This window comes from Melanerpes formicivorus, unplaced genomic scaffold (genome assembly GCF_026170545.1).
Source record: "Melanerpes formicivorus ecotype bairdi unplaced genomic scaffold, bMelFor1.0.p_v2 SCAF_64, whole genome shotgun sequence".
NCBI lineage: Eukaryota > Metazoa > Chordata > Aves > Piciformes > Picidae > Melanerpes > Melanerpes formicivorus.
Genome location: NW_027142416.1, coordinates 457,921 through 483,596, shown reverse-complemented (window position 1 = coordinate 483,596; position 25,676 = coordinate 457,921). Strand labels below are relative to the sequence as shown.

General features: G+C 45.9%; 1 protein-coding gene across 2 annotated transcripts in view; it reads left to right on the top strand.

The window, feature by feature from the left end:
* Positions 1–22,718, top strand: part of LOC137453261 (protein mono-ADP-ribosyltransferase PARP12-like) — a 29,965-nt gene extending 7,247 nt beyond the window's left edge. The window contains exons 3-14 of one of the 2 annotated variants that reach the window (XM_068162372.1): positions 464–716; positions 1,516–1,644; positions 1,935–2,369; positions 4,354–4,455; positions 6,684–6,807; positions 8,488–8,653; positions 10,629–10,749; positions 11,575–11,671; positions 12,696–12,774; positions 18,842–18,972; positions 19,448–19,599; positions 20,718–22,718. In XM_068162372.1, the coding sequence (XP_068018473.1) occupies positions 464–716; positions 1,516–1,644; positions 1,935–2,369; positions 4,354–4,455; positions 6,684–6,807; positions 8,488–8,653; positions 10,629–10,749; positions 11,575–11,671; positions 12,696–12,774; positions 18,842–18,972; positions 19,448–19,599; positions 20,718–21,001 (2,073 nt within the window). In that variant the 3' untranslated portion in view covers positions 21,002–22,718. The remainder of the gene's footprint in view (positions 1–463; positions 717–1,515; positions 1,645–1,934; positions 2,370–4,353; positions 4,456–6,683; positions 6,808–8,487; positions 8,654–10,628; positions 10,750–11,574; positions 11,672–12,695; positions 12,775–18,841; positions 18,973–19,447; positions 19,600–20,717) is intronic. The other variant, XM_068162373.1, reaches the window with a different exon arrangement.
* The last annotated feature ends 2,958 nt before the right edge of the window (positions 22,719–25,676 follow it).

The window sequence follows — 25,676 nt, the reverse complement described above, 5'->3', positions numbered from 1 at the left end:
TCTTCATTGCAGAATAAGCTCTACAAACAGGAAAGGCAAAAGCACTTTCAGTTCTATTAAACAATGCCTCATCTGTCACAGTCCACATGGGGTTTGTACACTTTATTGTATACATTTTGGTTTTGACCTTTTTGGTTTGTTTTTCCATAGAATAACTGCAAAACACTCAGTTGCTATGCAACTGTTCTGCTTAGGAGTGCCAATAATGAATGCTTGGTGGTTTGGTTTTTCTTTTTCTTGGGGAAAAACAAACAAACGAATCCTCACCTTTGCTTGCACAAGTTCAAAACTGAAAGTGGAATGAGTCAGCTTAAGATGCCTGTTCACCCATGCCAGAAATGAGCACACCTCTTCTAGTCACTCTTTTTGCTGTTAAAACTGCATGTGAATAGAGCAAATGACAAGGTGACTGAATCTAATGTGCTTTTCCATGTCATGCTGTCCCTGTTCTCCACACTCCTAGACCTGCCAGTTTTACAACAGAAAGGAAGGAACCTGCAACCAGCAGAACAACTGCAAAAGGCTTCATGTTTGTCGACACTTCCTCCATGGGGAGTGTAGATTTTTAAAGTGCAAGAGGTCCCATAACCTTTTGAATGTCCATGCACTGAGACTCTTGGAAGCTATTGGCATTGATTCAAACACAGCTTCAAACATCCAGATTGTGTATGACCACAAGCACGTGGAGTTCAACAAGGAACTGCAGAAGGAGAGAGGTAAGTTGGAAGAAACGCTGGGTGTAAACAGAGTCTTGAGTTGGGTAGAGCTTGAAGCCATGGACCAGTAGAGTGGGGACTGAACTGTTGGAGGGCAGCTCTGGGGGTTCTGGTGGACAACAGGATGCCCAAGAGCCAGCAATGTGCCCTTCTGGCCAAGAAGGCCAAGGGCATTCTGGGGTGGATTAGGAGAGTTATGGTTAGTAGATTGAAAGAGGTTCTGCTGCCTCTCTGCTCCACACTGGTGAGGGTGCACCTTGAATATTGGGTCCAGTTCTGGGCCCCTCAGGTCAAGGAGGACCTCAGGGAACTGCTTGAGAGAGTCCAGTACAGAGCCACAAAGATGCTGAGGGCAGTGGAACATCTTCCTGTGACGACAAGATGAGGGAGCTGGGGCTCTTAAGTAGAGGAGCCTGAGGGGTGCCCTCCTGTTGATAAAGATGTGCAGGGCAGTGTGGGGAGGATGGAGCCAGGCTCTGCTCAGGGATGTCCAATGACAGGACAGAGGACAGTGGTTGCAAGATGGAGCAGAAGATGTTCTGCAAGAACAGAAGGGAAAACTTTTTCCCTGTGAGGGTGCCAGAGCCCTGGAGCAGGCTGCCCAGAGAGATTATGGAACTCCTTTTCTGGAGACATTGCAAACCCACCTGGATGTGTTCCTGTGTGCCCTTCCCTAGGTGATCCTGCTCTGGCAGGGGGGTTGGACTGGATACTCTTTCAAGGTCCTTCCAACCCCTAACATTCTGTGATTCTTGCCTCATATCAGAGCTAAACCAAATCATCTTTGCTGTACTTTCAGTACCCAACTACAAACCAAGTGCAAATGTAATGAAAAAAACAGTTACTACAGTAAGCAAAGATGTGAGGTTACCTTCACAAACAGTGGGGTCCAGAGCACATGTGCCACCTTCAGGAGGTAAATATCTAGGTAAGTTAAAACTGCTTCCATGTGGAATCAGCTTTCCTATTTCCTTTTTTACAACATGTATGGGTTTTTTTTCTACTCTGTCATTGTGATCTGCTTTTGGGAATGGGCTGTAGATAACTGTGACTAGCTGGGATTTGTAACTGTTTACTGCTAATCTGTTGTATCATCAGTGGAGTGCTAATGTACAATTGTTTGTGTGATGGGCATGATCCTCAACACACAATTTGGGATGTTGCCAGATAGCTGAGATTCTCTTCCAGCAGTGCTCTTCATTTAGTCCTCTCATGCAGGTCCCAGCAGCAATGTACTTGGTCAGAGCCAACAGCAGGTGCCAACAGAAGCCAGAGGTAAACATGCAGCTTTACCAGCGGTAAACACAGGAGCTGGAGCTAAAGATGAAGGCACAGGAGCTGGAGCTAAAGATGAAGGCACAGGAGCTGGAGCTAAAGACAAAGGCACAGGAGCTGGAGCTAAAGATGAAAGCACAGGAGCTGGAGCTAAAGACAAAGGCACAGGAGCTGGACCTAAATATAATGGTACAGGAGCTGGAGCTAAAGATGAAGGCACAGGAGCTGGAGCTAAATATAATGGTACAGGAGCTGGAGCTAAAGATGAAGGCACAGGAGCTGGAGCTAAATATAATGGTACAGGAGCTGGAGCTAAATATGAAGGCACTGGAGCTGGAGCTAAATATAATGGTACCGGAGCTGGAGCTAAAGATGAAGGTATGGACTGTTTCTAACCTTCCAGTCTTGAGATCAGTGATTCTTACTGGGATTTGGTTTCACACATCCCCAAAGCTCCCTGTGGTGTTCAGAGTGTAGTTTGTGCTTACCCTACCCTGTGCTGAAAGCCACAGGACTAGATGGCCTCTGGAGGAGTGTTGGGATTTCTGCCCAGCCATGTTCAGAGGGATGGAGAACCTCCCCTATGGACACAGCCTGAGAGAATTGGGGTTGTTCAGGAGAAGAGAAGGCTCCAGGGTGACCTTAGAGCAGCCTTCCAGTATCTGAAGGGGAACTACAAGAAAGCTGGGGAGGGACTTTTTCCAAGGGCTTGTAGTGACAGAATGAGTGAGGAGGAGGAAATCTGGGGATAAATCTGGGGAGGGCATATTTAGGCTGGAGATTAGGAAGAAATTCTTTACACTGAGGGTGGTAAGACTCTGGAACATGCTGCCCAAGGATGTTGTGGATGCCTCTTCCCTGAGGGTGTTCAAGGCCAGGTTAGATGAAGTCTTGAGCAACCTGGGCTAGTGGGAGGTGTCCCTGTCCATGGCAGGGGGTTGGAACTGGATCATCTTTCAGGTTCCTTTGAACCCAGACTGGTCTGTGGATTTCTGAATTGTGCAGCACAGTGGGGAACAGCTGGGATTGCTCTCTGCACTGTTCTGGACATGTGCTTCCTTCCTGGGAAGGAGACAGAGTTGTATCTGTGCATGTGATATCTTTCCTTGCCTTCTGTCCCCAGAGAATGGATATAGTTCCCTCCATGAAGTGGTTGTCCTCATGTACCTGTTCTTGAGGCAACAGGAACTCACAAATCTCCAAGTCCTCCTGGGCAGCAGGGCTTGGCTTTAAAGCCTGTCAGAGTCCAGTACTTCCTGAACAGCTCCTTTCAGATGTAATAATAATGTCAAACTTACTTACTTGAAGATAGTTGATGCTGACAGGTGTTGTGGGTTAACCCTGGTGACAGCTAGGCACCATGCAGCCACTGGCTTTGCTTCTCCCCAGCCCCCAGGGGAACGGGAAAAAGAGAGAAATAGTAAAAGCAAGAACACTTGAGGGTCAAGATGGGATGGGGGAGCAGGGAAGCAAAGAGGAAGGGGAATAAGAAAGAAGAGAACAAAGAAAATCAAGTGACACAAAGGCATCACTCACCACCTCCCATGTATGGGTTGATGCCCAGCCAGTTCCTGAGCATAAGATAGCCAGCCCTCCTAAAACTCACTCTTTTCCATGTTACTGCTGAGCATAATCTAATGTGGAATATTTCTTTGGATCCTCCCCTCCTAATGTATCTTGTACCCCACAGGTCTGTTCACCAGGAGGCAGGTTAAGAAACAGGCCTTGACGCTGTGCAGACACTGCTCAGCAAAAGCTAGTGTGTTATCAGCAGTGTTTTGGTCAAAAAGCTAAAACACAGCATCATGTGAGCTGCTGTGAAGAACATTAACTCTATCCCAGCCTATGGGCAAGAGTCTTGAGAGCTCAAGACTCTTGCTCTCTTCACAGACCTTTTGTTAGATGTTTAGTTTTGATACCCCTGTGTTGGGCTGAGGCCTATATTGACTCACCCCCACGTTGGTCTGGCTACCTGAGTGAGAAACATTTATACCACTGATTGATCCACTCAGCTTATTACAATGAAAGCCACTCTCTGTTCCCTTCTATGTTGAGACAAAGTCAGCTTCTTTGCAACAGCCACAGTCAATCACACCCCACCTTGCTCTCTGGGCTTCGTGACCTTGCCCTTGGCCACCTCCACTGAATCTTCTCCCATTGTAGGGGTCCACTGGTCAGTCACAAAGCTCCAACTCATGCAGTAGACTGTAAGGGAGATTTTCAGATCCTGCAAGTGCTTGACTTGGCTACTGGAGTCAACTCCTTGTTACTGCTGGGATGAAATCCCAAATGCAGTGTCTTTCTCACAGAGCTGTGTGTTGGTACAAAGGACAAATAAGGACTGATGTGTTCTTTCCTGCAGATAAAAAAGATGCTTCCTCTGCTGAAGATTCAAAGAATACCAAAGAAGAAAAGTGTGATGAGATATGTGTGTTCTATGTTTGGAAGTACTGCAAAAATAATGGTAAGTTCTCTTCAGAGAGCAGGGTCTGCAGAGCCACTCCCCACTCAGTGGCTCAGGCTGGTGGTGGCCTCACGGAGTGGCAGTGGTGATGGTGCCTTTTCACTCCTTCCCTTTGTTTCTAAGTCACTAGCAAACACTGCCAGAATTACAAACATAATCAGGTGAAAGTCAAGTGGGTACAGTAAAACCCTTTCTCCTCTAGATGATCCATCTATGGCTTCTTTTGGTCCTGTTGGGTATGTTTCTGTGGCAAAATCTCTTCCAGTATTAAATATTAGACTTTCTGTAGCTATTAGATCAGTTCAAGAGCTGGCCTCAATGCTGTCATCACTGACAACTGATAACAACTTTAACTTTACTCCTGCTGCATTCTACATACATCAGGTAATAGCCATATTCTCCTCCAGCAAGTTCTTTCAAAAGTGATCTGAGGTGTTAGAAGATCTTAAAACACAGTAATTGTACCAGCTAAGCTAAAGATAATCCAGTCCATCATCTACCTAGAAGTGGCCAATGACTGAGGTCTGGGAGTAAAATAAAAACATGGACAATTGGATTACGAGGCTATCCCATTACAGTTGCTTAACCCCCAGGTTAGGCTCTTCCTTATGAGGAGGTACCATGAGATTTTTTTGCAATGAACTTGTCCAGGGCCTTTCTAAAGGACTACTTTTCTTATCAGCACCTGGTCTTGGTGTAAGATCCACTTAAAGCAGATTAGAGGTTGTTTGCTTTTGCTTAGGATCTAGGCAGTAAGCTGCCTGCTAAGTTTGCTCTAAGGTGTGTGTGTGTGTTTAGCATTTCTGTAGTGGGTTTCTGCTGGTAAAGATGCAGTTCTCCCCTCATAAGCTCCTTTTCTGAGAGGCAGATGAGTAAGTTACTTCAGGGCTTAAGAATGCCACTTTTTAACAACTACTGCTGCCCAAAGCAGCCATACTGTGAGCACCAACTCAAATGGTGATTGGAGAGGTGGAGTGCTTTGCCACACGTCTGGCTCAAATGTTGTAAGTAAGAGGTTTGGTCCATACTTGGATGTGGGGCGTACATCAGCTTCCCTCAGCAGAGAGGCCTGAAGGTCAGCCTCTACTTGTAACCAGCAGCATGCACACATGCAGGGGTGCATGGAAAACACAGATGGTTTTAAAAACCACCCAAAGCCTTCCTCTTGCTGTGGGAAAGGTATACAGCACTGTTGTAGGTCTTGCATGCAAGGCAGCTAAAAGCTGCTGCTTTCCGTCTTCTGAGAAGCAAAGCAACAGTCCCAACAGTGCCTAGCAGTCTGGTTAGGAAGGCAGCATGCTGGCTGCCTGTCTGGGGGATGTTGTGTGGAGCACTGCAGTCCTTTATGTTGCCTCATTTGTTGGGCTGGGTCTAAAAAAATATCCAGGCCTTGATAACCACCCTGTAAGTTCTAAGTGACTTAGGGAGAGAGAGAATCAAATCTATCATAGAATCATAGAATGGCTTGAGTTGGAAGTGACCTTAAAGCTCATCTAGTTCCAAAACCCTGCCATGGACAGGGACACCTCCTACTAAACCATGTTACTCAAAGCCACATCCAGCCTGGTTTTAAACACTTCCAGGGATGAGGCATCCACAACCTCCCTGGGCAGCCTACTCTCCCTCAGCTTCAAACCATTCCCCCTTATCCTGTTTCTAGACACCACCTACAGCTTTCCTGTAGCCCCTTTCAGGTACTGGGAGGCTGCTATAAGGTGTCCTCAGAGCCTTGACTTCTCCAGGCTGAACAGACCCAATCCCTCAACATCAACCATAGGAGAGGTGCTTCAGCCATCTTTGTGGCACTTCATTGGATCCTCTCCAACAGATGCATGATCCTTATGTGATGTGTACAATCTTATGTGATGTGTAGACCAGACTTCTTATAGCTGAGAAGCATGGTGGTGTGTTAGACAGGCACACATGTCCTGTCTGTGGCCCTGCTGTCCCAGCTGCCAATTTGATGTCTCAGGAGAGAGAAGGTTGTGGCTTCTTTGAGATAGATTTGGCAGTCTGAGAGTTTATGATAAGACAAGACTAGACAAACACACGCTTCTGCTGTTCAAACATACTTCTGTTTTTGGCACTCTGTCTTTATTGCTCATACCAAAGCCCAAGAGATAAAGCCAGATTGGTAAAAATGCTTGTTCCTTTTTTTTACCCCCTTCTCCTCTTGCTCTCTGTGTTCACTGTTGCAGAGCTCTTGACTGTGTCTGATCTCCTTACAGATAAATGCACGTCTGTTCATTACCATTTGCCGTATCGATGGCAGGTAAATAATGGCATCACCTGGACTGACCTTTCCATGATGGAGGACGTGGAAAGGGCCTATTGTGACCCAAAAATCAGCAGGTATAGTGATGCTGCACCTCTTGCTTACAGTCCTGTGGTTGAGCCCCTGGGGAAAAGCTCTTTTTTTTCCCAGGAAAGCAGGAAGAACTCTTTCTTTCCAAAGATATCTGACTTCCATCACTTCTCAGAATCTAGGAGGATGTACAAATGGGAATTTTTCCTTTTTAAAAGCAAAGTGATTGCATGGAAACAGCCTGTTTTCATCTTCTAAAACTAACACAACAATATCTTGCATGTAAAACTCTATACAGGATAAAAAGAAGTGGGTGAAACTTAGTGCTTAGAATATTTCAGATAAAGCATTGTAATTTTCTCCTAATAATTAAGTGGAGCCTTTTAACAACAGTTCAGAGGTGGTCCTTCTCTCTGGTTATTCCTTTCCTAACACAGCTAGTATCTATAATAATAATAATAATACAATAATATCTATAATGTGACTAGAAAAATGTTGTGGAATGGCCTTTGTGTAAGCAGCCCATCTTTTTCCCTTCAACTCTTTTCTTCAAGCCACTTAGATTTGCAGGGCACCCCAAGTCTGGCCTCAATGAAATGCTATAATCATTTTGGCCTATGCCTCTTCACACAGCAGATGATTTTGATTTGCAGCTTGCCTAGGCTGCTGGGTGGTGCAAATCACAAGCAAGGTTCCCAAGAGGAGGCTGCTTTCAAAGACTTTCTGAGAGTTCATTTTTCAAGCCTCCCAGGAGTAAGAGGCCTAGGTGGTTCCAGTGATGAATGCTATTTTCAGGACTGACAGCTGTGATTGCATCTTCTGGAACTACACAAAACCAAGGAGGTTAACAACCTGCAGGTGCTTGCTGGTAAACTGGGTCACATACAATCATAGACTCCTAGAATGGCTCAGGTTGGAAGGGACCTCAGAGCTCATCTACTCCAACCTCCCACCATGGGAAGGGACACCTCTCAACCAGACTCAGCTACTCAAGGCATCTTCCAACCTGGTCTTCAACACCCCCAGGCAGGAGGCAGCCACAACCTCCCTGGGCAGCCTATTCTAGCGTGTCACCACCCTGGTACTGAAGAATTTCTTCCTAAGCTCCAGTCTAACCCTGCTCTCCCTCAGCTTCAAACCATTCCCCTTTGTCCTGTCTCTAGACACCCTCAGGTAAAGTTCCTCTGCAGCCTTCCTGTAGGATCCCTTCAGCTATTGGAAGGCATCTCTAAGGTCTCTCTAGAGTCTTCTCTTCTCCAGGCTGAGCAACCCCAGCACCCTCAGCCTGTCCTTACAGCAGAGGTGCTCCAGCCTTTGGATCATTTTTGTGGCCCTGCTCTGGACTCCGCCAGCTCTTTGTCCTTCTTCTGCTGGGGACACCAGAGCTGGAGGCAGGATTGGAGGTGGGGTCTCAGCAGATCACTGTGCCCATGCTTATTTCTTGCAGAAATCCCTTTTTCTACATTGTGTGAGTAGCCTTAAACTTTCTGTTAAGCTGTCAGTGCAACATCTGAGTAGTGACTGAGCTGGCATTCAGTGCCCATAGTTCTCTTCTGAGTATGAACAATTCTCAGAGCTGCTGTACGTGCTCTGGGAAACACTCCTGTTTCAAGCCTAATTCAGTGTGGGCAGTCACATTGTATCATGGCAAATGAGACCAGTTTGAACTGGGGATTTGAGGATATAATACACAGTGGAGCTCTAATGACCTGGGCTTGTCCTTGCAGCATGGCAGATAGGAGCATTAATTTCCAAACAATGACCCAGTCTCACTATTCGCTTCGCCGCCTCTCTACACCGTCATCAGTCACAAGGCCCTCGTTTCTGCTGACCACAGAGTGGATTTGGTATTGGAAGAATGACCTAGGCCAGTGGATTGAATATGGAGAGCAGGTGAGTCCACATCCTGTGTTGCTAATCGCTTCTGAAGAAATCTATGGAGACTCCACCCCTCTTTACTCAGCAAGGTGAAATCTCTTTTGGGGCAGTCCATGGCTTATGCCCAGCTTTAACGTGTGTCCACTGTCCTTGCCTTTGGAATTATTCAGGAATTACTCCTGCCTCTCTTCTAAGCAGTGTCCTGCTTCTTTGGACATGCAAGGATTGTTGTATCAGATCATCTATTACCATTTCCCTTGGCTGGCTAAATCCTCTTTAATGAGAAAGTGATCTGTGTGAAAGATGCAGGAAAAGAAACAAAGAATCTCTTCTTCCCCCAAGGCAGATGAGTTTTCCCCATCTGCTTTACAGTATAGCTGCAGAACACAAACGGCATCCAGGGGTGCAGAGGAGTACACAGGGAAAGATGATGGAGCAGTGCTGGGCCTTGATTTCAGCAGGGCAGAGTATCTATCAGCATACCCTCATAGTCTACACTGGTTTGTACATTAGAGAGTTCAGCCTAGGTTGTGGTTTAACCTCACTGTTGTGGAGCAGATGGAGAATCTGCCAGCTGTGCCAGTTTGTCATGAGGGATATTTTAGACTGTTTAAAGAACCACCACCAGAGCCAGCAGCTGAAGTAGTTCTACTGAAGCAGGATGTTGTACAATTGAGACCTGATGAAGTCTGCTGGCTAGCTTCACTCTATTACCTACTGCACAAAGGACAGAAGAAAAATTCAGAGTTGCAAATACACAATCTTGGTGCACTTTAACACAAGGTTATGTGCTGGACATCTGCAGTTAGTAAGGGATCTCTCAGTCTCAAGGAGTAACCTTAAGAGGTGTACTGGCTCGAGGGGAGATCACTGCTGTGCAGCTTGCTTCTCATAAGGGAGAGCTCCTAAAGAGCTAACTTGGGCTGGCAGTGCAATGATTTATGGAATAAAGCTATTATCTCATAGTCAAATTAAATAGGATGGAAAAGTAAATGTGAGACTCCTGAAACCTGCAACTTCTATTGTTCCTCAACAAATCAGGCTTGGAAGAGCCACTAGCTATCATGCAGGTGCCAGGCTGATAGGCATCAGTGGTCACCATGTCACCCTGTTGCTCTGTGGGCTTTCAGAGAACATGTTGGAACTAGAGAAGTTCATGACCTAGGCCTAGGCTTCCTTTGAAGCTTGAACCAAACTACCACCTAGCTTGGTCAAGGTGTTGAGTGCATCTGTCACACCTGGCCAGCAACTTAAGCACCACATAACTGCTCACTCACTTTGGCTCAGTGGGATGTGGGAGGAAATGGGAAGGGTAAAAGTGAGAAAACTTGTGTTTCAAGATAAAGACAGTTTGATAGGTAAAACAAAAGCTGCATACACAAGGAAAGCAAAACAGCTACCTCCCAGCCTTCCCATTCAGCCTTCTCAAGGCTCCATCACACGTGACAGTTGCTTGGAAAGACAAGATGCTGTAACTCCAAACATCTGCTCCCTTCCTTCTTTTCACCCCAGCTTTGTGTGCTGATCACAACATGATATGGGATATCCCTTTGGTTAGTTGGGGTCAGCTGTCCCAGCTTCTTGTGCACCCCCAGCCTACTCACTGGTGGGGTGGTGTGAAAAGCAGAAAAGGCCTTGACTCAGTGTAAGCACTGCTCAGCAGAATAAAAACATCCCTGGGTTTGTTTCCCTCACAAACCCAAACCACAGAACTATACCAGCTGCTCTTTAGAAAATTAACTCTCCTTGAGCCCAGACCAGTACAGAAATTGCAATGGGACTGGTGTGTGTCCCTCAGTGCTAATCATCTGCCTTTGTGTCTCCTGGGAGTGTTTGGTAATCACACATTACAGTTCTGTGCAGATTCTTCTTCATCCTCCTCTTTGTCTCTTTCCCTCTACCCAGACTACTTCTCCAGGGTTTAGTCCTGACTGTGTTTACTCATTACTCTTCTCTTTGTTTTTTTTCCTCTCCCCCCACCCCTGCAAAGGGAGAAGGAGATAGTGTGAAATCACCATCTTCTGCTATTATTGAGAATTTGTATCTAGCAGACCCAGGTGCCACCATATCTTTCCAGGCTGGCTTGCATCGCTACCAGCTCAATTTTAAAGGTACTCATTTTAAAAGGTGTCTTTTACAACTCTGTAGTGCTTTACTAAGACTCAATAGCAAGCTGTCTTACCTGCAGAAGCTGACTTCTCTTACTAACACTACCAGACTTACACATTGGAAGGGGAAGTGAGGGAGTAATGGCCTAGAGGAAGTTCTTTATAAAGTAACCTTCCCTCTTATTCCTTAACCCTAACTAGACTTGGATTGGATCAGAAATAAAGGTTTGTAGTCCTCACATAAAGTCAGAGTAAGCTTTGAGTTAACCTGTGGATGGTAAATCCCAGGCAACCAGTACAAGAACAAGAGGACACAGTCTCAGGCTGGGCCAGGGGAGGTTTAGGCTGGAGGTTAGGAGGAAGTTCTACACAGAGAGAGTGATTGCCCATTGGAATGGGCTGCCCAGGGAGGTGGTGGAGTCACCATCATTGGAGGTGTTCAGGAGGAGACTTGACAGGGTGCTTGGTTGCATGGGTTAGTTGGTTGGGTGGTGTTGAATGAGAGGTTGGACATGATGATCTTGAAAGTCTCTTCCAGCCTGGTCTGGTCTGGTCTATTCTATTCTGTTCTATTCTATTCTAAAAATGAAAATCTGAGGACCTTTCTGTGCTGCTGGAGCAACATTTAAAGAACATGAATGACTTAAGAGAGCAAGCGAGATAGGTACAAGTTAAATATCAGTTACAGGAAGGAGATGAAGCTTACATAGGCCTTGTGGGGCTGATAAAATGGACAATTAATATGCACTCTTCATTAATGAATGTCATTAATGAATGACTCCATCATGTAGAGTTATTAATGGCTTTTCCTTCTTTTTTCTTCTCAAGAGATGACACAGAAAAACATCACTTACAAAACTGAAAGACGGGTCTGCAGGCGGCCAAAGTTTGTGTCTCCTGAAGATGTGCAGAAGATCAAGAGAGGGTAAATGATGCTCATGGTGGGCTTTTGTAGCTCACAAGTAGTTGTAAGGCAAAATGGCTGCCAGCATTGGCAGCAACTGTGCAAAGTAACGGGGAGTCCTGGTGGACAACAGGATGCCCAAGAGCAAGCAATACGCCCTTCTGGCCAAGAAGGCCAAGGGCATCCTGGGGTGGATTAGAAGGGCTGTGGTTAGTAGGTCTAGAGAGGTTCTCCTGCCCCTCTACTCTGCCCTGTTGAGGCCACATCTAGAATATTGTGTCCAGTTCTGGGCACCTCAGTTCAAGAACGACCTCAGTGAACTGCTTGAGACAGTCCAGTTTCGTTGTGAGGACAGGCTGAGGGAGCTGAGACTCTTGAGCTTGGAGCGGAGGAGCCTGAGGGGTGCCCTCATTCCTGGTGATAAAGATGTGCAGGGCAGTGTGAGGACGGAGCCAGGCTCTGCTCAGGCATGTCCAGTGACAGGACAAGGGGCAACAGAGGGAAGCTGGAGTAGAGGAGGTGCCACTGGAACAGAAGGAAAAACTTTTTCCCTCTAAGTGTGCCAGAACCCTGGAACAGGCTGCCCAGGGAGGTTGTGGAGTCTCCTTCTCTGGAGACATTGCAAACCCATCTGGATGTGTTCCTGTGTGACCTGCCCTGGGTGATCCTGCGCTGGCAGGGGGGTTAGACTGGAAGATCTCTGAAGGTCCCTTCCAACCTCTATCATTCTGTGATCCTGTGAAAGAATACAGGTATTACTAGAAGAAAACATCCCCTGGACTGCACAGAAGCTATGTCACAGCCTCTCAGCTTTCTGCATCACCAGATGCCTGGGGTTCAGGTTACTGCAGGTACCACAGCCACAGGACTGGTGCTGGAGAGTTGTTTCTTACAAAAGGAAGTGAAGGAGGGCTGTTCCCCAGTTTTTGTGGTTTTGTGGTTTATTTTCAAATACAGGATCTGACCAAAGAGGATGCTGCTAATCTAAACGTTCAGAGCAGTAGCAGAGTTACTAACACCTTGTTTCCTCTCTGTTTGCAAACAGCCAGAGAGATTCTTCAATTTCAAATCAAACCTGTCCTAGCCACTGGGATTCATCTGCACTGCCTGAGTTTGGATATAAGGTATCTTTTATTCTCTTCCCCCTCCCCCCCCTTTTTGCCCCTCCTCTTGTAGTTCTAATGGAAAGGATGATGCTTAACTGAAGGGATTATAACTGTGTCAGGAGTGATTTTGAAACCCCCCTGGATGTGTTCCTCTGTGACCTGCCCTAAGTGATCCTGCTCTGGCAGAGGGGTTGGACTGCATCATCTTCCCAGGTCCCTTCCAACCCCTAACATTCTGTGATTCTGTGATTCCTTGTCTTGCATGATGCTGGCCAATTTGTATTGACCCAGTGATGATGGCTAGAGACAGGACAGAAGGAATGCCAGATTTCCAGGCTGGGGATTCCTTCTGTCTGCTTTCAGTTATCAGAGAGCCATTCTCTGTGTTTTATGTTCCCTAGTGTAGTCTGAGAAGCAGCAATACCACATCTCCTAGCTTCTATGGGCTGGTTTCAGTCAGTCTGTGTTGTGCTTTCACATCTCTCGTGTTGGGTGATGCCTTGCCCTACATAACATGAGTACCTGGCCATAAGTGTGTGCAACAAAGTCATCTACATACAGTGCTGAAAACATTAGGTGGAAAAACTGAACCAAACTGCTCTGCATGTTGGCTCACTGCAAACAGCTGTTTTTCACAATAAGCAAACCCCCTCCTTTTTCAAGGCTGTAAAAGTGTCAGGTAGCCAGCACCTGCTGAATGAACTCATTCTGAGTTTGTGTGGGAATCTGGCAGCCAGAGCTTTTGAAGCTTTGGGCCTGGTGTCTTTTGAGCTATGTCAGAATAGTAAAGGCTGTGGGTAATCAGCTCTGCTTTTGCCTTATCAGTAGCTTAACTGATGAAGATAAGCTTAAATTTTTCCTAAACAGGGCAAGAAGACAGGAAGCTGAGTTCTCTATAGGTCTCCAAGTTGTATGTACTTAAGTGCTTCTCTTAATTACTCTGAAAACTTCAGGCTGTATTGAATCCATTTGTTGGGGTGTTTCTGGAGTGACTTAGATGAGCAGGAGAGGCCCTGGAATGGCATGTGCAGATCCATGGTATTGCTGGTAGTACTTGTGGGGATAGCTGAAACAGAAGAATTGTCTTGTTTCCCAGAGCTCAGTTTGCTTGTTGAGTTGGCACCAAAGGAAATAGAATCCTAGAATGGCTCAGGTTGGAAGGGATCTCAGAGCTCATGTATTCCAACCTCTCCACCGTAGGCAGGGACACCTCTCAACTAGACTCAGCTACTCAAGGCCTCATCCATCCTGGTCTTCCAACATCCCTAGGGAGGCAGCAGCCACAGCCTCCCTGGGCAGCCTATTCCAGAGTCTCACCACCCTCGTACCGAAGAACTTCCTAAGATCCAGTCTAACCCTGCTCTCCCTCAGCTTCAAACCATTCCCCCTTGTCCTATTGCTAGATATCCTTAGGAAAAGTCCCTCTGCTGCCTTCCTGTAGGATCCCTTCAGGTATTGGAAGGCAGCTCTAAGGTGCCCCTGGAGTCTTCTCCAGATTGAACAACCCCAGGTTCCTCAGCCTGTCCTCACTTGTAACCTGAGCAGCTTTCATAGGAAAGGAAAAGTTCATTCTGTACCTCAAAAGTGACAAAACCCTGAGTAACCTGCCGGAGCTAGAGATGGAAGCCTGGGCTAGATGAGCTATTTCTGTGGGACTCTAAGATTGCTTTTTTTGCAGTAGGTAATATGGAGGCTGGCTGTGATTCTGCATGCATATGGTGACCAGCTGACTGTTCCGACTCGATGAGCTGCCTTCTCCTCAGACAAATAACCCTGGCAGATTTGCTGCACTGGAAGTGATCCGTTTTAAAAGAGAACACCTCTGTGACATGGGGGGAAGGTTGTCTTTGCTTGCAAAGAGCAGCTCTGGTTTGGTACTATGGATTATTTTTGGAGTGTTGCAGTGCCTGAAGCTGTTCAGTCATTTAGAATCACTCTAGAAAGCAGAGGGTATGAAATGCACAATGGCAAGCAGTAACACAAACTGGCAAGTGGATGTGGATTTCTTTAGTCTTTGTGTATCAGACAAGGTGGAATTAGTAGTCAGTAAACCTTTGGAATGCAAAATTAAAGGAATTTATATTCACTACATAGAATCCTAGAATTGCTTCAGTTGGAAAAGCTCTCTAAGATCATTGAGTCCAGCCATCAACCCAATGCTACCATGGTCACTAAACCATGTCCATGTTTCTTGAACACCTCCAGGGATGACAACTCCACCACCTCCCTAGGCAGGCAGTTCCAATGCCTGACCACTCTTGCAGCAAAGAAATTTTTCCTAATATCCAACCTAAACCTCCCCTGACAATTTCAGGCCCTTCCCTCATCCTATCACCTGATACAGGCATCACTGACCCACTGTAGTAAGAGGACTGACAAAGAGTGGTGAATGCTTCTGTGACTGACTAGACCAAGGAGGATGGGACCAAGTGACCTGGGGCTTTCTGTCAAATTGTCTTGAACTTCAGGCTGGGTTTTCAGTTGTGTCTTTAATGTACAGCTGAGCAATGTGTGCAGTGAGTGTGTTAGAGGATTGGTCTTTGTGAGGTAGCTGTGCTGCTGAATCCTCATCCCCCCCCCCCCCCACCCCCCCCCAAAGGCTGCTGCGCTGGAACAGGAATGGAAGCTGATGCAGTGAAAGAAGTCTGCTTCTGCGCTTCATTAATTCTAGCTGGGTCACTGTCACTGATAGAAGCCTTCCAAAAGCAAAGCTAAGCAGATGGGGTTGGATTAGATGACCTTTGGAGGTCTCTTCCAAACCATTCTATGATTCTGAGATGGGGGTTGATCTCAGAGTGCTGTTTTTGTACAGTCACAGGCTATCAGAAACTGCTGTCAGGGCAATGATGATTTCTCCACCTCAATCTCCACCCCTTGCTAGTAGCTTGGCAAAGGCTGATGTTCTCTAGGATGTGTTCTTTTTAGGTCTGAAAAAATGCTAAAGTAGTTTGTTATGAAAACTTCATTAGCGTGAGAGTGGTGGAACAATGCAACAGGTTGCCCAGGGAGGTAGTTGAGGCCCCATCCCTGGAGATATTCCAGGTCAGGCTGGACAAGGTTCTGAGCAACCTCATCTAGGGGAGGATGTCTCTGCTGACTGCAGGGGGTTTGGACTGGATGACTTTTGGAGGTCCCTTCCAGCCCAACCCATTCTATGATTCTATGTTGGTCTCTTCTCCCAGGCAGCCAGTACCAGAACAAGAGGACACAGTCTCAAGCTGTGCCAGGGGAGGTTCAGGTTGGATGTTAGGAAGAAGTTCTATACAGAGAGAGTGATTGCCCATTGGAATGGGCTGCCTGGGGAGGTGGTGGAATCACCATCATTGGAGGTGTTCAGGAGGAGACTTGATGGGGTGCTTGGTGCCATGGGTTAGCTGTTTGGGTGGGTTGGATTGGTTGATGGGTTGGACACGATGGTCTTGAAGGTCTCTTCCAACCTGGTTTATTATTCTATTATTTTGCAGAGAAAATAATGAGGTGATGGGTGACAGCCACCAGGGCTTCACAAAGGGCTGGCTGGTGGGCAAGCAAGCACATGAAAAGGAAAGCCATGTGATCAGGATTCTGAAAATCTGCTTGAACTCCAGTCTAGGCTTTGAATATAACATTAAGAAAGACAATTAGGCACATTGCAATAGCAATGTGTCATTAATCTTCATTAGCAAGGGAAGTGTCCTTGGGGAAAAAAGGACAACCCATAAAGTTTTCATGGAAAAGAGAGCTGGCTTTGCTGCTTGGAGACCATCATATGATTAAATAATTGAATCACAGAATGGCTTAGGTAGGAAGGGTAGGAAGGGACCTCAGAGCTCATCTCCAACCTCCCCACCACAGGCAGGGACACCTCTCAACTACACTCAGCGCTCAAGGCCTCATCCAACCTGGCCTTCACCCCCCCTAGACAGGAGGCAGACATAGCCTCCCTGGGCAGCCTGTTCCAGAGTCTCACCACCCTTGTACCGAAGAACTTCCTAAGCTCCAGTCTAACTCTGCTCTCCCTCAGCTTCAAACTGTTCCCCCTTGTCCTATTGCTAGACATCCTTAGGAAAAGTCCCTCTGCAGCCTTCCTGTAGGATCACTTCAGGTACTGGAAGGCAGCTCTAAGGTCCCCTAAATCCTTCAGCCTGCCCTCATAGCAGAGGTATTCCAGTACCTTTCTTAGAAGATTTGGGCTTACACTATGTGGCTGCCCCTCTGTTTTACACAGAAAGGTTACAGCTCCTCAGTAAAACATGCAAGAGATAACAAAAGTGTAATTTTTAGTCCAAAAGAGAAAAAAAAAAAAAAGGAGTATGCATAAATATATATGGGATTTAGTGACAGAATTGCCATCTTGTAGGAGATGGTGATCAACTTGAGCTGTGGTGTCACAGAGCATGCAGATAATAAAAGCCATTCCAATTATGTGTGGTAAAGAATCTTTGGAAAACACTCTTGTAATAAGACATAGGAAATGTTAACTTTGTAAGAGCTCTTGTAATAAATTTAATAAATAATTCTTCTCTGTGCAGCTGACTTCATTCTTAAACCTTAAAAGACCTCTGTATGACAGGGTTCTTCATCACTAAGGGCCACAATGATGATCCAAGGGCTGGAGCACCTCTGCTATGAGGATAGGCTGAGGAAGCGGGGGTTATTCAGCCTGGAGAAGAGAAGACGCTGGAGGGACCTTACAGCTGCCTGCCAGTACCTGAAGGAATCCTACAGGAAGGCTGCAGAGGCACTTTTCATGAAGGTGTCTAGAGACAACACAAAGGGGATGGTTTGAAGCTGAGGAAAAGTAGGTTTAGACTGGATCTTAAGAAGTTGTTCATCAGTACCAGGGTGGTGAGACTCTGGAATAGGCTGCCCAGGGAGACTGTGGCTGCCTCCTCCCTGGGGGTGTTGAAGGCCAAGTTGGATGAGGCCTTGAGCACTGAGTCTAGTTGAGAAGTGTCCCTGCCTGTGGTGGGAGGTTGGAGGACATGAGCTCTGAGGTCCCTTCCAACCTGAGCCATTGTAGGATTCTGTGATTAATACACAAGAGGGACATGGTACCCTAATTCTTACTACGCAGCTGTGAAACACAAGTCCTGTTTAATCTCCTTTCTAAACTCAGCCTTCTAGAACATGGAGCTGTTGCCTGCCAGGTTAAGATGTTGATATCATTCTACCTCCTAGGATGAGCACTGCAGCTCCCCTGCTTAACACAACTTTGGTTGAGCCCCCACTGGGCTTAGAGAGTTGTAACAAGTGATGTCAGTCTGCCAGCACTATGCATTTTCAGTCCAATTCATGGAAGAGAAGTATTCATTCTAGAAGTTTAAAGATGCAGAGTTCTTTGGAGGGGAAAAAAGGAAGATTTATTCATGACCTAAGCAAACAGAAGAGCTGGAATTGTATTTTAATTATATTTTGCATTAACTCTTTCTTTGGGTAAAATGTGTGGTTTTGGATGGGTTTTTCACATGAACACTCTGGATGTAGAGATTCTGTTTCCTTTAGGATAGGAAGAGATGTATTTTCTTAAGCAGGGTAGGATTCTTGTTAGAATCTTGATTGATCTCTTAGGTTTAGAAATGTAGCTTTTTTTTTTTAATAGTCCATATTTAAGTTACAGTTTTTAACTGTGGGAAGTTAGGGGGGCATGATGCTGGCAGGTTGGATGTATAGGGTTTGATCATTAATAGCTGAAGCTCCCTTAAAGGTTTACAAACAATGCTTCCCTTCTTAACCAGCTATATATAGAAAACTAATACTATCTGGAACAGTCACTCAGATTTTCTTTGTGAGATTTCTGTTTCCTTGAGATGTAAAGTGACAAGTGCCAGCTCTTACTTGGGAGATGATAAACACTTCATTCATCCTTGTGCTTTCAGCATCCTTCCTGAAGAGAGGTGAGGTGCCTTTGCAAAGCAGGAGTGACATAGTGATTGTCATATTGTCTGTCCTAATTAATCAGAGTCACAATCTAAAGCATTAAATTAACCTTTCTAAGTGTAGCTTGGGGACTCTTCTGGAAGTCTGTCTGCTGTAGCTAGGCTTCTGCATCTTAAAAGCTCACTAAAGCCTGATGTTTTCTTGTGCTTTGGTTTCTCTTTTGTAGGCAGTGGAGATCAGTAATAGAAGCTCTGAATACGACACAATAAAGCAGCTCTTCCTTCAAACAATGAAAAACTACATGGTCCTTACAATACAGAGGATTCAGAACCCAGCCCTCTGGAAGGTGTTTCAGTGGTCAGTTTTTATTTCCTCATCCTTACAGGGAGAGAGTCCCCATGAGTTGGTGTCCTGTATGTTCATAGATACACAGAATGGCTTAAATTGAAAGGGACCTCAGAGCTCATCTACTTCAACCTCCATACCATGGGCAGGGACACCTCTGCAAAGAGACAGGAGACATTAAAGCAGCACTAATATGACCCTACAGAGCAGCAAGAGGTTGATGCAGTGGGGACTGCAGGAATGTCAGTGCTTACTTAAATTCACTTTCAAAAGCCAGAAGGTTGTAGAATTGCTAGGCACTGCTGTCAGCATATTGCTCATCCTGTAATTGCTCATCATACTGCTAAATCTGTCTCATCTTCTAGTCTGAGAGAGAGAAAGCAGAAGGGAAATCTCATTGAGCTGATATTTTTGTTACATAATTTAAAAATCCTTTCTCCTTTTGCTTTCATGGCTCATGCTCTCCTCCCCTGCATTTTTCTGTTAGGAAAAAGGAGCAGATGAAGAGGGAAAATGGAGGGAAAGATGTTTCTGAAAAGCTCCTGTTCCATGGAAGCAATAGTACCTACACGAAATCCATCTGTCATTACAACTTTGACTGGAGGCTTTGTGGGAGCAATGGAATGAACTATGGGAAGGGTATGTAGGAAGTGACTCTGTGGTTAGACATCTCCTCAGACTCCCCTGATGTTACAGCCAAGGTTTGAAGTCTTCAACTATAGATACAGAGTGAAAAGAAGAGGTAGGAATTAGTATTGTAATCTTCCTTCTCTCTGCAGAGGACAAGGATTTGCTTGGTGCAGCGGTAAGTCTTTTCACAAGGTGTTGAGAGTGCATGTAGGGATTTGAAAAGCCTCTGTTGCTGTAGGTGGGGTGTTCTGAAGGTTCCTGTTCATAATTGGAACTTGCCAGAGAAACGGCCCCTAGTCATCAGGGCAGTGAGCAAGAAGGGTGTGTATTCCCTCAGTGTGATCATGGCAGGTCCTCATGTTTTCCACTCTGTTACTCTTACCATAATAGACCTACCTGTAGTGGTTTTATATATTTTCAGTTTTGAAAGAAATATTCCTAAAATAGTAAGTTCTTAATGGAAATTCTGTGGTGAAATCATAGAATCTTAGAATAGCTTAGGCTTGAAAGGGACCTCAGAGCTCATCTTCTCCAACCTCCCCACCATGGGCAGGGACACTTCTCAACTAGACTCAGTTGCTCAAGGCCTCATCCAACCTGGCCTTCAACACCTCCAGGCAAGAGGCAGCCACAACCTCCCTGGGCAGCCTGTTCCAGAGTCTCACCACCCTCGTGCTGATGAACTTCTTCTTAAGATCCAGTCTAAACCTACTTTTCCTCAGCTTCAAACGATTCCCCCTTGTCCTATCTGTAGACACCCTCAGGAAAAGTCCCTCTGTGGCAGAATGAGAGGACACAGTCTCAAGCTGTGCCAGGGGAGGTTTAGGCTGGATGTTAGGAAGAAGTTCTTCACAGAAAGAGAGATTGGCCATGGGAATGGCTGCCCAGGGAGGTGGTGGAGTCACCATCATTGGAAGTGTTTAAAAAGAGACTGGACAAGGCACTTAGTGCCATGGTTTAGTTGATTAGATGGTGTTGGGTGATAGGTTGGACTGGATGATCCCAAAGGTCTTTCCAACCTGCTGAATTCTGTATTCTGTATCTTCTTGGGAAGCCAGGGGACACTGAGTTTTCGCTGTCACTTTACCCCTTATTCCTCATCACCACCTTTTCCTACCCTTTTCCAGGAAGTTACTTTGCTAGAGATGCTTCCTATTCCCACGAGTACTGCCAGCCTGTGGGGAAAACCAGAAGCATGTTCGTGGCTCGTGTGCTGGTTGGAGATTACACCAGAGGCGCCGCGACCTACGTTCGCCCCCCACCAAAGCATACTGGCAGCCTTCAGTTTTATGACTGCTGTGTGGACAACGAATCCAACCCTTCTGTCTTTGTTGTCTTTGAAAAGCAACAGATTTACCCAGAGTACATCATAACGTATAGGGCAGATGAAGGGAGATGTAGCCTGTCCTAGAGGGAGCACAGCTGTCTGTATCCCTCATCTTACTTTCTCGTGCTTGCTGACTTCTTTTTTTAAGACAAATCCTTTGGAATGTTAATCCAAAGATACTCTGGAGTGAGGAGGCCTGAAAAAAAAAGATGTTACAGCTAGGTGAGACTGACTGCCTTGTCTGCTTCCTCTCCTAAATGAATCACAGACAGTTGGATAACTAGAGCAAGAAAAAGAAAACAGTAATAGGATGGGAAATCAAATGGACAAATAATTTTAAGTATACCTTAGAAATGGGTAGAGAGGAAATGATTTCAAGTACACCTTAGGAATGAGTAGACAGGAAATTATTTTAAGTACACCTTAGAAATGAGTAGAGAGGAAAAGATTTTAAGGACATCTTAAAAATGAGTAGAGAGGAAATAATTTGAAGTACATCTTAGAAATAAGTAGAGAGGATTTATCTTTGCCAGCAGTTCAGTTAAGAGGAAAAACTAACAGTCCAGTGGTATTTAAGCAAGCTGTCAGGTTTGTAGTAGCCAGGTTCTTTCCAGTGTAGAGTAGAGCTGTTCTTGAGCCTCTTGTCTATCACAGTTGTCACCAAGTCAGTGTATGTAAGAATGATTTAGTTGTCAGAGTGCTTCTTCTTAATGATGCTACATTTCAAGTTTAAAATTAATAAGCAACAAAGAGAAAAGTTTATTTTAAGCCCATGTGGTAAGTTGTTCAGCAGAGCAGTTTCATCTCTACCATGGCAGCTGCTGTTTGGATTAGAAAATCGTTGGATCAGATTCTTCTTGCAGATCTGCAGTAACTTGGTGTGGTAGAGCTCGAGTGAAACCCTGACAGTCACAACAAGCAAGTAGTAAAATGTGGTGGTTTGGCTACCACTAATGGCCACAGGTCTCCAGCCTGTGTCACAAGCCAGGCTTTTGAGTGAAGGTGGCCACCTATTTTCTCAATCTGAACATTTGCTTAGCAAATGCTGGGGGACAGGAGAAACATCTTCAGAAGCACTGACAGATCCTGTCCTATTTGTACACGGTAATTTTCGTTTTCCTCAGAAACAGTTATGTTCTCTCAAGGCCAGCGGTAGTAGTGCTGTCCTAAGCTACTTTGTACACGTGTTTTGTTGACCACATTGAGTTGGGCAGCTTGCTGAGAGCTCAGAGGCAAGTCTGGTTCCTCTGTGTTCTGGGGTTGCTGTGGGGGATCCTAGATAGAGCTTCCCTGGGTCTGGTGTTTTGCCAGACTTGCTTAGGAGCTTTGTACATTGCTGACAAAGACAAACAGCCCTTTTTTATTGCCTCAGATGGAAATACAGAAACTCTAGGAGAGCTTCTACTGAACTGAAGTAGAGGCTTTCTATGTTAATCGAGCTGAAGACCTTCTGTGCAAAGCTGTCTAGATTGGAACCAGCTGATGAGGACAGAGGAGAAGCAAAGTTTTGCTTTCAGATAAGTTTTTACAGTAGTGGAATTAACCTCCCAGTTCTTTGTTTCTCTGATATGAGTCTGTACTGCTCAAAGCTTGCAAGTTATCAAGAGGATGGGGAAATGCAGAAAAGCAGGAAATCTTAGTAAAATTACTGTCTTAGAACTAAAGTCAATCATACATCAGTAATGCTTGAAAAGGGGAAGATTTTACCACTTTTTAAGAGCTCTCTCACGTTTGTGTGCATGTGGGGTTCCTGAATGGCTGAGTTTTGCCGCAGTTGCAAATAAAATGAGTTTTCACTCACTTTTTGCTTCTTAGTGTGCAGTTTGTCTCCAAACATAAACTCACATCACAGCTAACCAGACCTAGTGAACTTAATGCAAGTGCTCAGTGTCTTCCTTTCAGCTCTGTTTCTAAACCAGGACGTAGTTCTGTGTTAGCCCAGGGCTCCAGGGCTCTGTTTAGCTTTGTGGGACATTTAAAAATTAAAAAAACAAACTCCCAAACATATGCTATGCTGGCAACAGCTCTGAAATGAAAGCTCTGAATGTGCAGCCCCTGACACAATCATAGAATCACAGAATTGTTAGGGTTGGAAGGGACCTCAAGGATCATCTAGTTCCAACCCCCCCTGCCATGGGCAGGGACACCTCACACTACATCAGGTTGCTCACAGCCACATCCAGCCTGGCCTTAGAAAACTCCAGGGATGAGGCTTCCACCAGTTCCCTGGGCAACATGTTCCAGTCTCTCACCACCCTCATGGGGAAGAATTTTTTCCTAACATCCAATCTGAATCTACCCATTCCTAGTTTTACTCCATTCCCCCTAGTCCTGTCACTGCCTGACACTAAAAAGTCCCTCCCCAGCTTTCTTGTAAGCCCCCTTAAGATACTGAGAGGCCACAATAAGGTCTCCTTGGAGCCTTCTCTTCTCCAGACTGAATTAGCCCCAACTCTCTCAGTCTGCCTTCATAGCAGAGGTGCTCCAGCCCTCTGATCGTCCTCTTGGCCCTTCTCTGGATATGTTCCAGCACCTCCAGATCCTTCCTGTAATAGGGGCTCCAGAACTAGACACAGTATTCCAGATGGGGTCTCACCAGAGCAGTGTAGAGAGGGAGAATCACGTTGAGCTTCTCATCCACCAGCACCTGAAGTCCTTTTCTTCAGAGCTGCTCTCAAGCCAGTCCCTGCCCAGCCTATATTGGTACTTGGGATTGCCCCAACACAGATATAGGACCTTGCATTTGGTCTTTCTTGTTGAACCTCATGAGGTTGTCATGGGCCCACCTCTCCAGCCTGTTAAGGTCCCTCTGCACAGCTGCTCTTTCAGTTCTTTCATCTCAAAAGACAAGGGAGATGTGAGTGGGAGTCTGTGAGACAAATGCAAAGCCATTTTTTCAGGAACATGATGCCTTGGAATGAGTTAGTTCACCACAGCCAGGTGTTGTCATGGCCTGTGAGACTGACTGGGGGCTCTTCAGAGGCAGGTACAATACCTTCTCTAAAGGCCTTGGTCAGTAGCTGTGCACAAGTTAAGGAAGGCATTGGGACAGCAATGTGCCCTTGGGGCAGCAACGTACTTGCACTGAGCTAAGGCTGAAGAAGCTGGATAGGTAACTAAGCTGATGGTGTACATGGTGACTAAGCAGTTCAGAAAGTTAAGTGGGGTTATTGTCCTTACAGCCACTGTGGGGATCATGAAAAGTACCACCCAAGTTAAAAGCAGCTGTTTCCTGACGTAATGCTGGCAGAGCAGTTACTGCCCAGGCTCAAATTCTGATGCACAGCACTAAGGACTAAAACCTCTGCCTCTCTTCATCTAGAACAAGAAGAACCACAGGGGCAGGAGGGAAAGGGCCTGCTGACTATCAGGTGTGGCAAGGGTGGGGATATCTCATAGAATGATCTGGGTTGGAAGGGTCTTCCAAAGGCCATCTAGTCCAAACACCCTATGCAGTCAGCAGGGGCATCATCAACTACATCAGGTTGCCCAGAGCTCTGTAGAGCCTTGCCTTGAGTATCAACAGGAATGGGGTCCCAATGGTCTCCCTGGGCATCCTGTATCTGTTTGCATAACCTGTGCAAACTCAGTATCTGTTCTGTAAGCAGTTGATGTTCATACACTGCTGTTCAGCTGCTCTGCTTAGGTGTAAGAAACTGAGCTTTCAGAAGGCAGCATGGTCTTTGGCTAAGTTCTTCTCCTTGTTTTTCTTCTCCTATCATTCTTCCCACTGAGCTACCTGCTTATTAATCATTTTCCATTATACTAACTGAAAACAATTCAGCATTGCATGGGGAAGCAAGACAATGGTTTCCTAGAATCCTAGAATGGCTCAGGTTGGAAGGGACCTCAGAGCTCATCTCCTTCAACCTCCCCACCACAGGCAGGGACACCTCTCAACTACACTCAACTGCTCAAGGGCCTCCTCCAACCTGGCCTTCAACACCCGCAGGCAAGAGGCAGCCACAACCTCCCTGGGCAGCCTGTTTCAGAGTCTCACCACCCTGGTTCTGAAGAACTTCTTCCTAAGCTCCATTCTAACCCTGCTCTCTCTCAGCTTCAAACCATTCCCCCTTGTCCTGTCTCTAGACACCCTCAGGAAAAGTGCCTCTGCAACCTTCCTGTAGGATCCCTTCAGGTACTGGAAGGCAGCTCTAAGGTCCCCCTAGAGTCTTCCCTAGGTTGAACAACCCCAGCTCCCTCAGCCTATCCTCATAGCAGAGGTGTTCCAGCCCTTGGATCATCTTTGTGGCCTTCTCTGGACTTGCTGCAAGAGTTAGATAATTTGAGATAAAAATAAAGGGGAGGTAAAAATAAGATAAATTAAGATAAATAATTTGAGATAAAAATAAGGGGGAGATAGGGCAGAAAAGCTGAAGTTCTCATTTCTGGGCAAAATGTGTAGTGCTCTTTGAATAAAAAAGCTTCTAGTCACATCCAGGGAAGCCAAGAGACCACAATTGTCACAGGTTTAGGAAATTAATCTGTGTAACTCATCTGAAAGCTTCATTCATACATGCCAAAACTCATAACACTTGCTGCTCAGCTGAGCACAGTTTCAATTTGTTGGTGTAAAGCAGGCAAAGTGAGTGAAGTTGGAGATCAATGCTACACGGAGGTCTCTTGGGCAGGGGTGGGAAGGCAGGGCTGTGGTGCTGCTACTATTCCTGTTTAAGAATTCAAGTCCCACATGGAAAGCCTTCAGAGGATATGGGTCTGGGCAGCTGCATCCTTCCCACCAGAAGCTCACTCAGAGAGT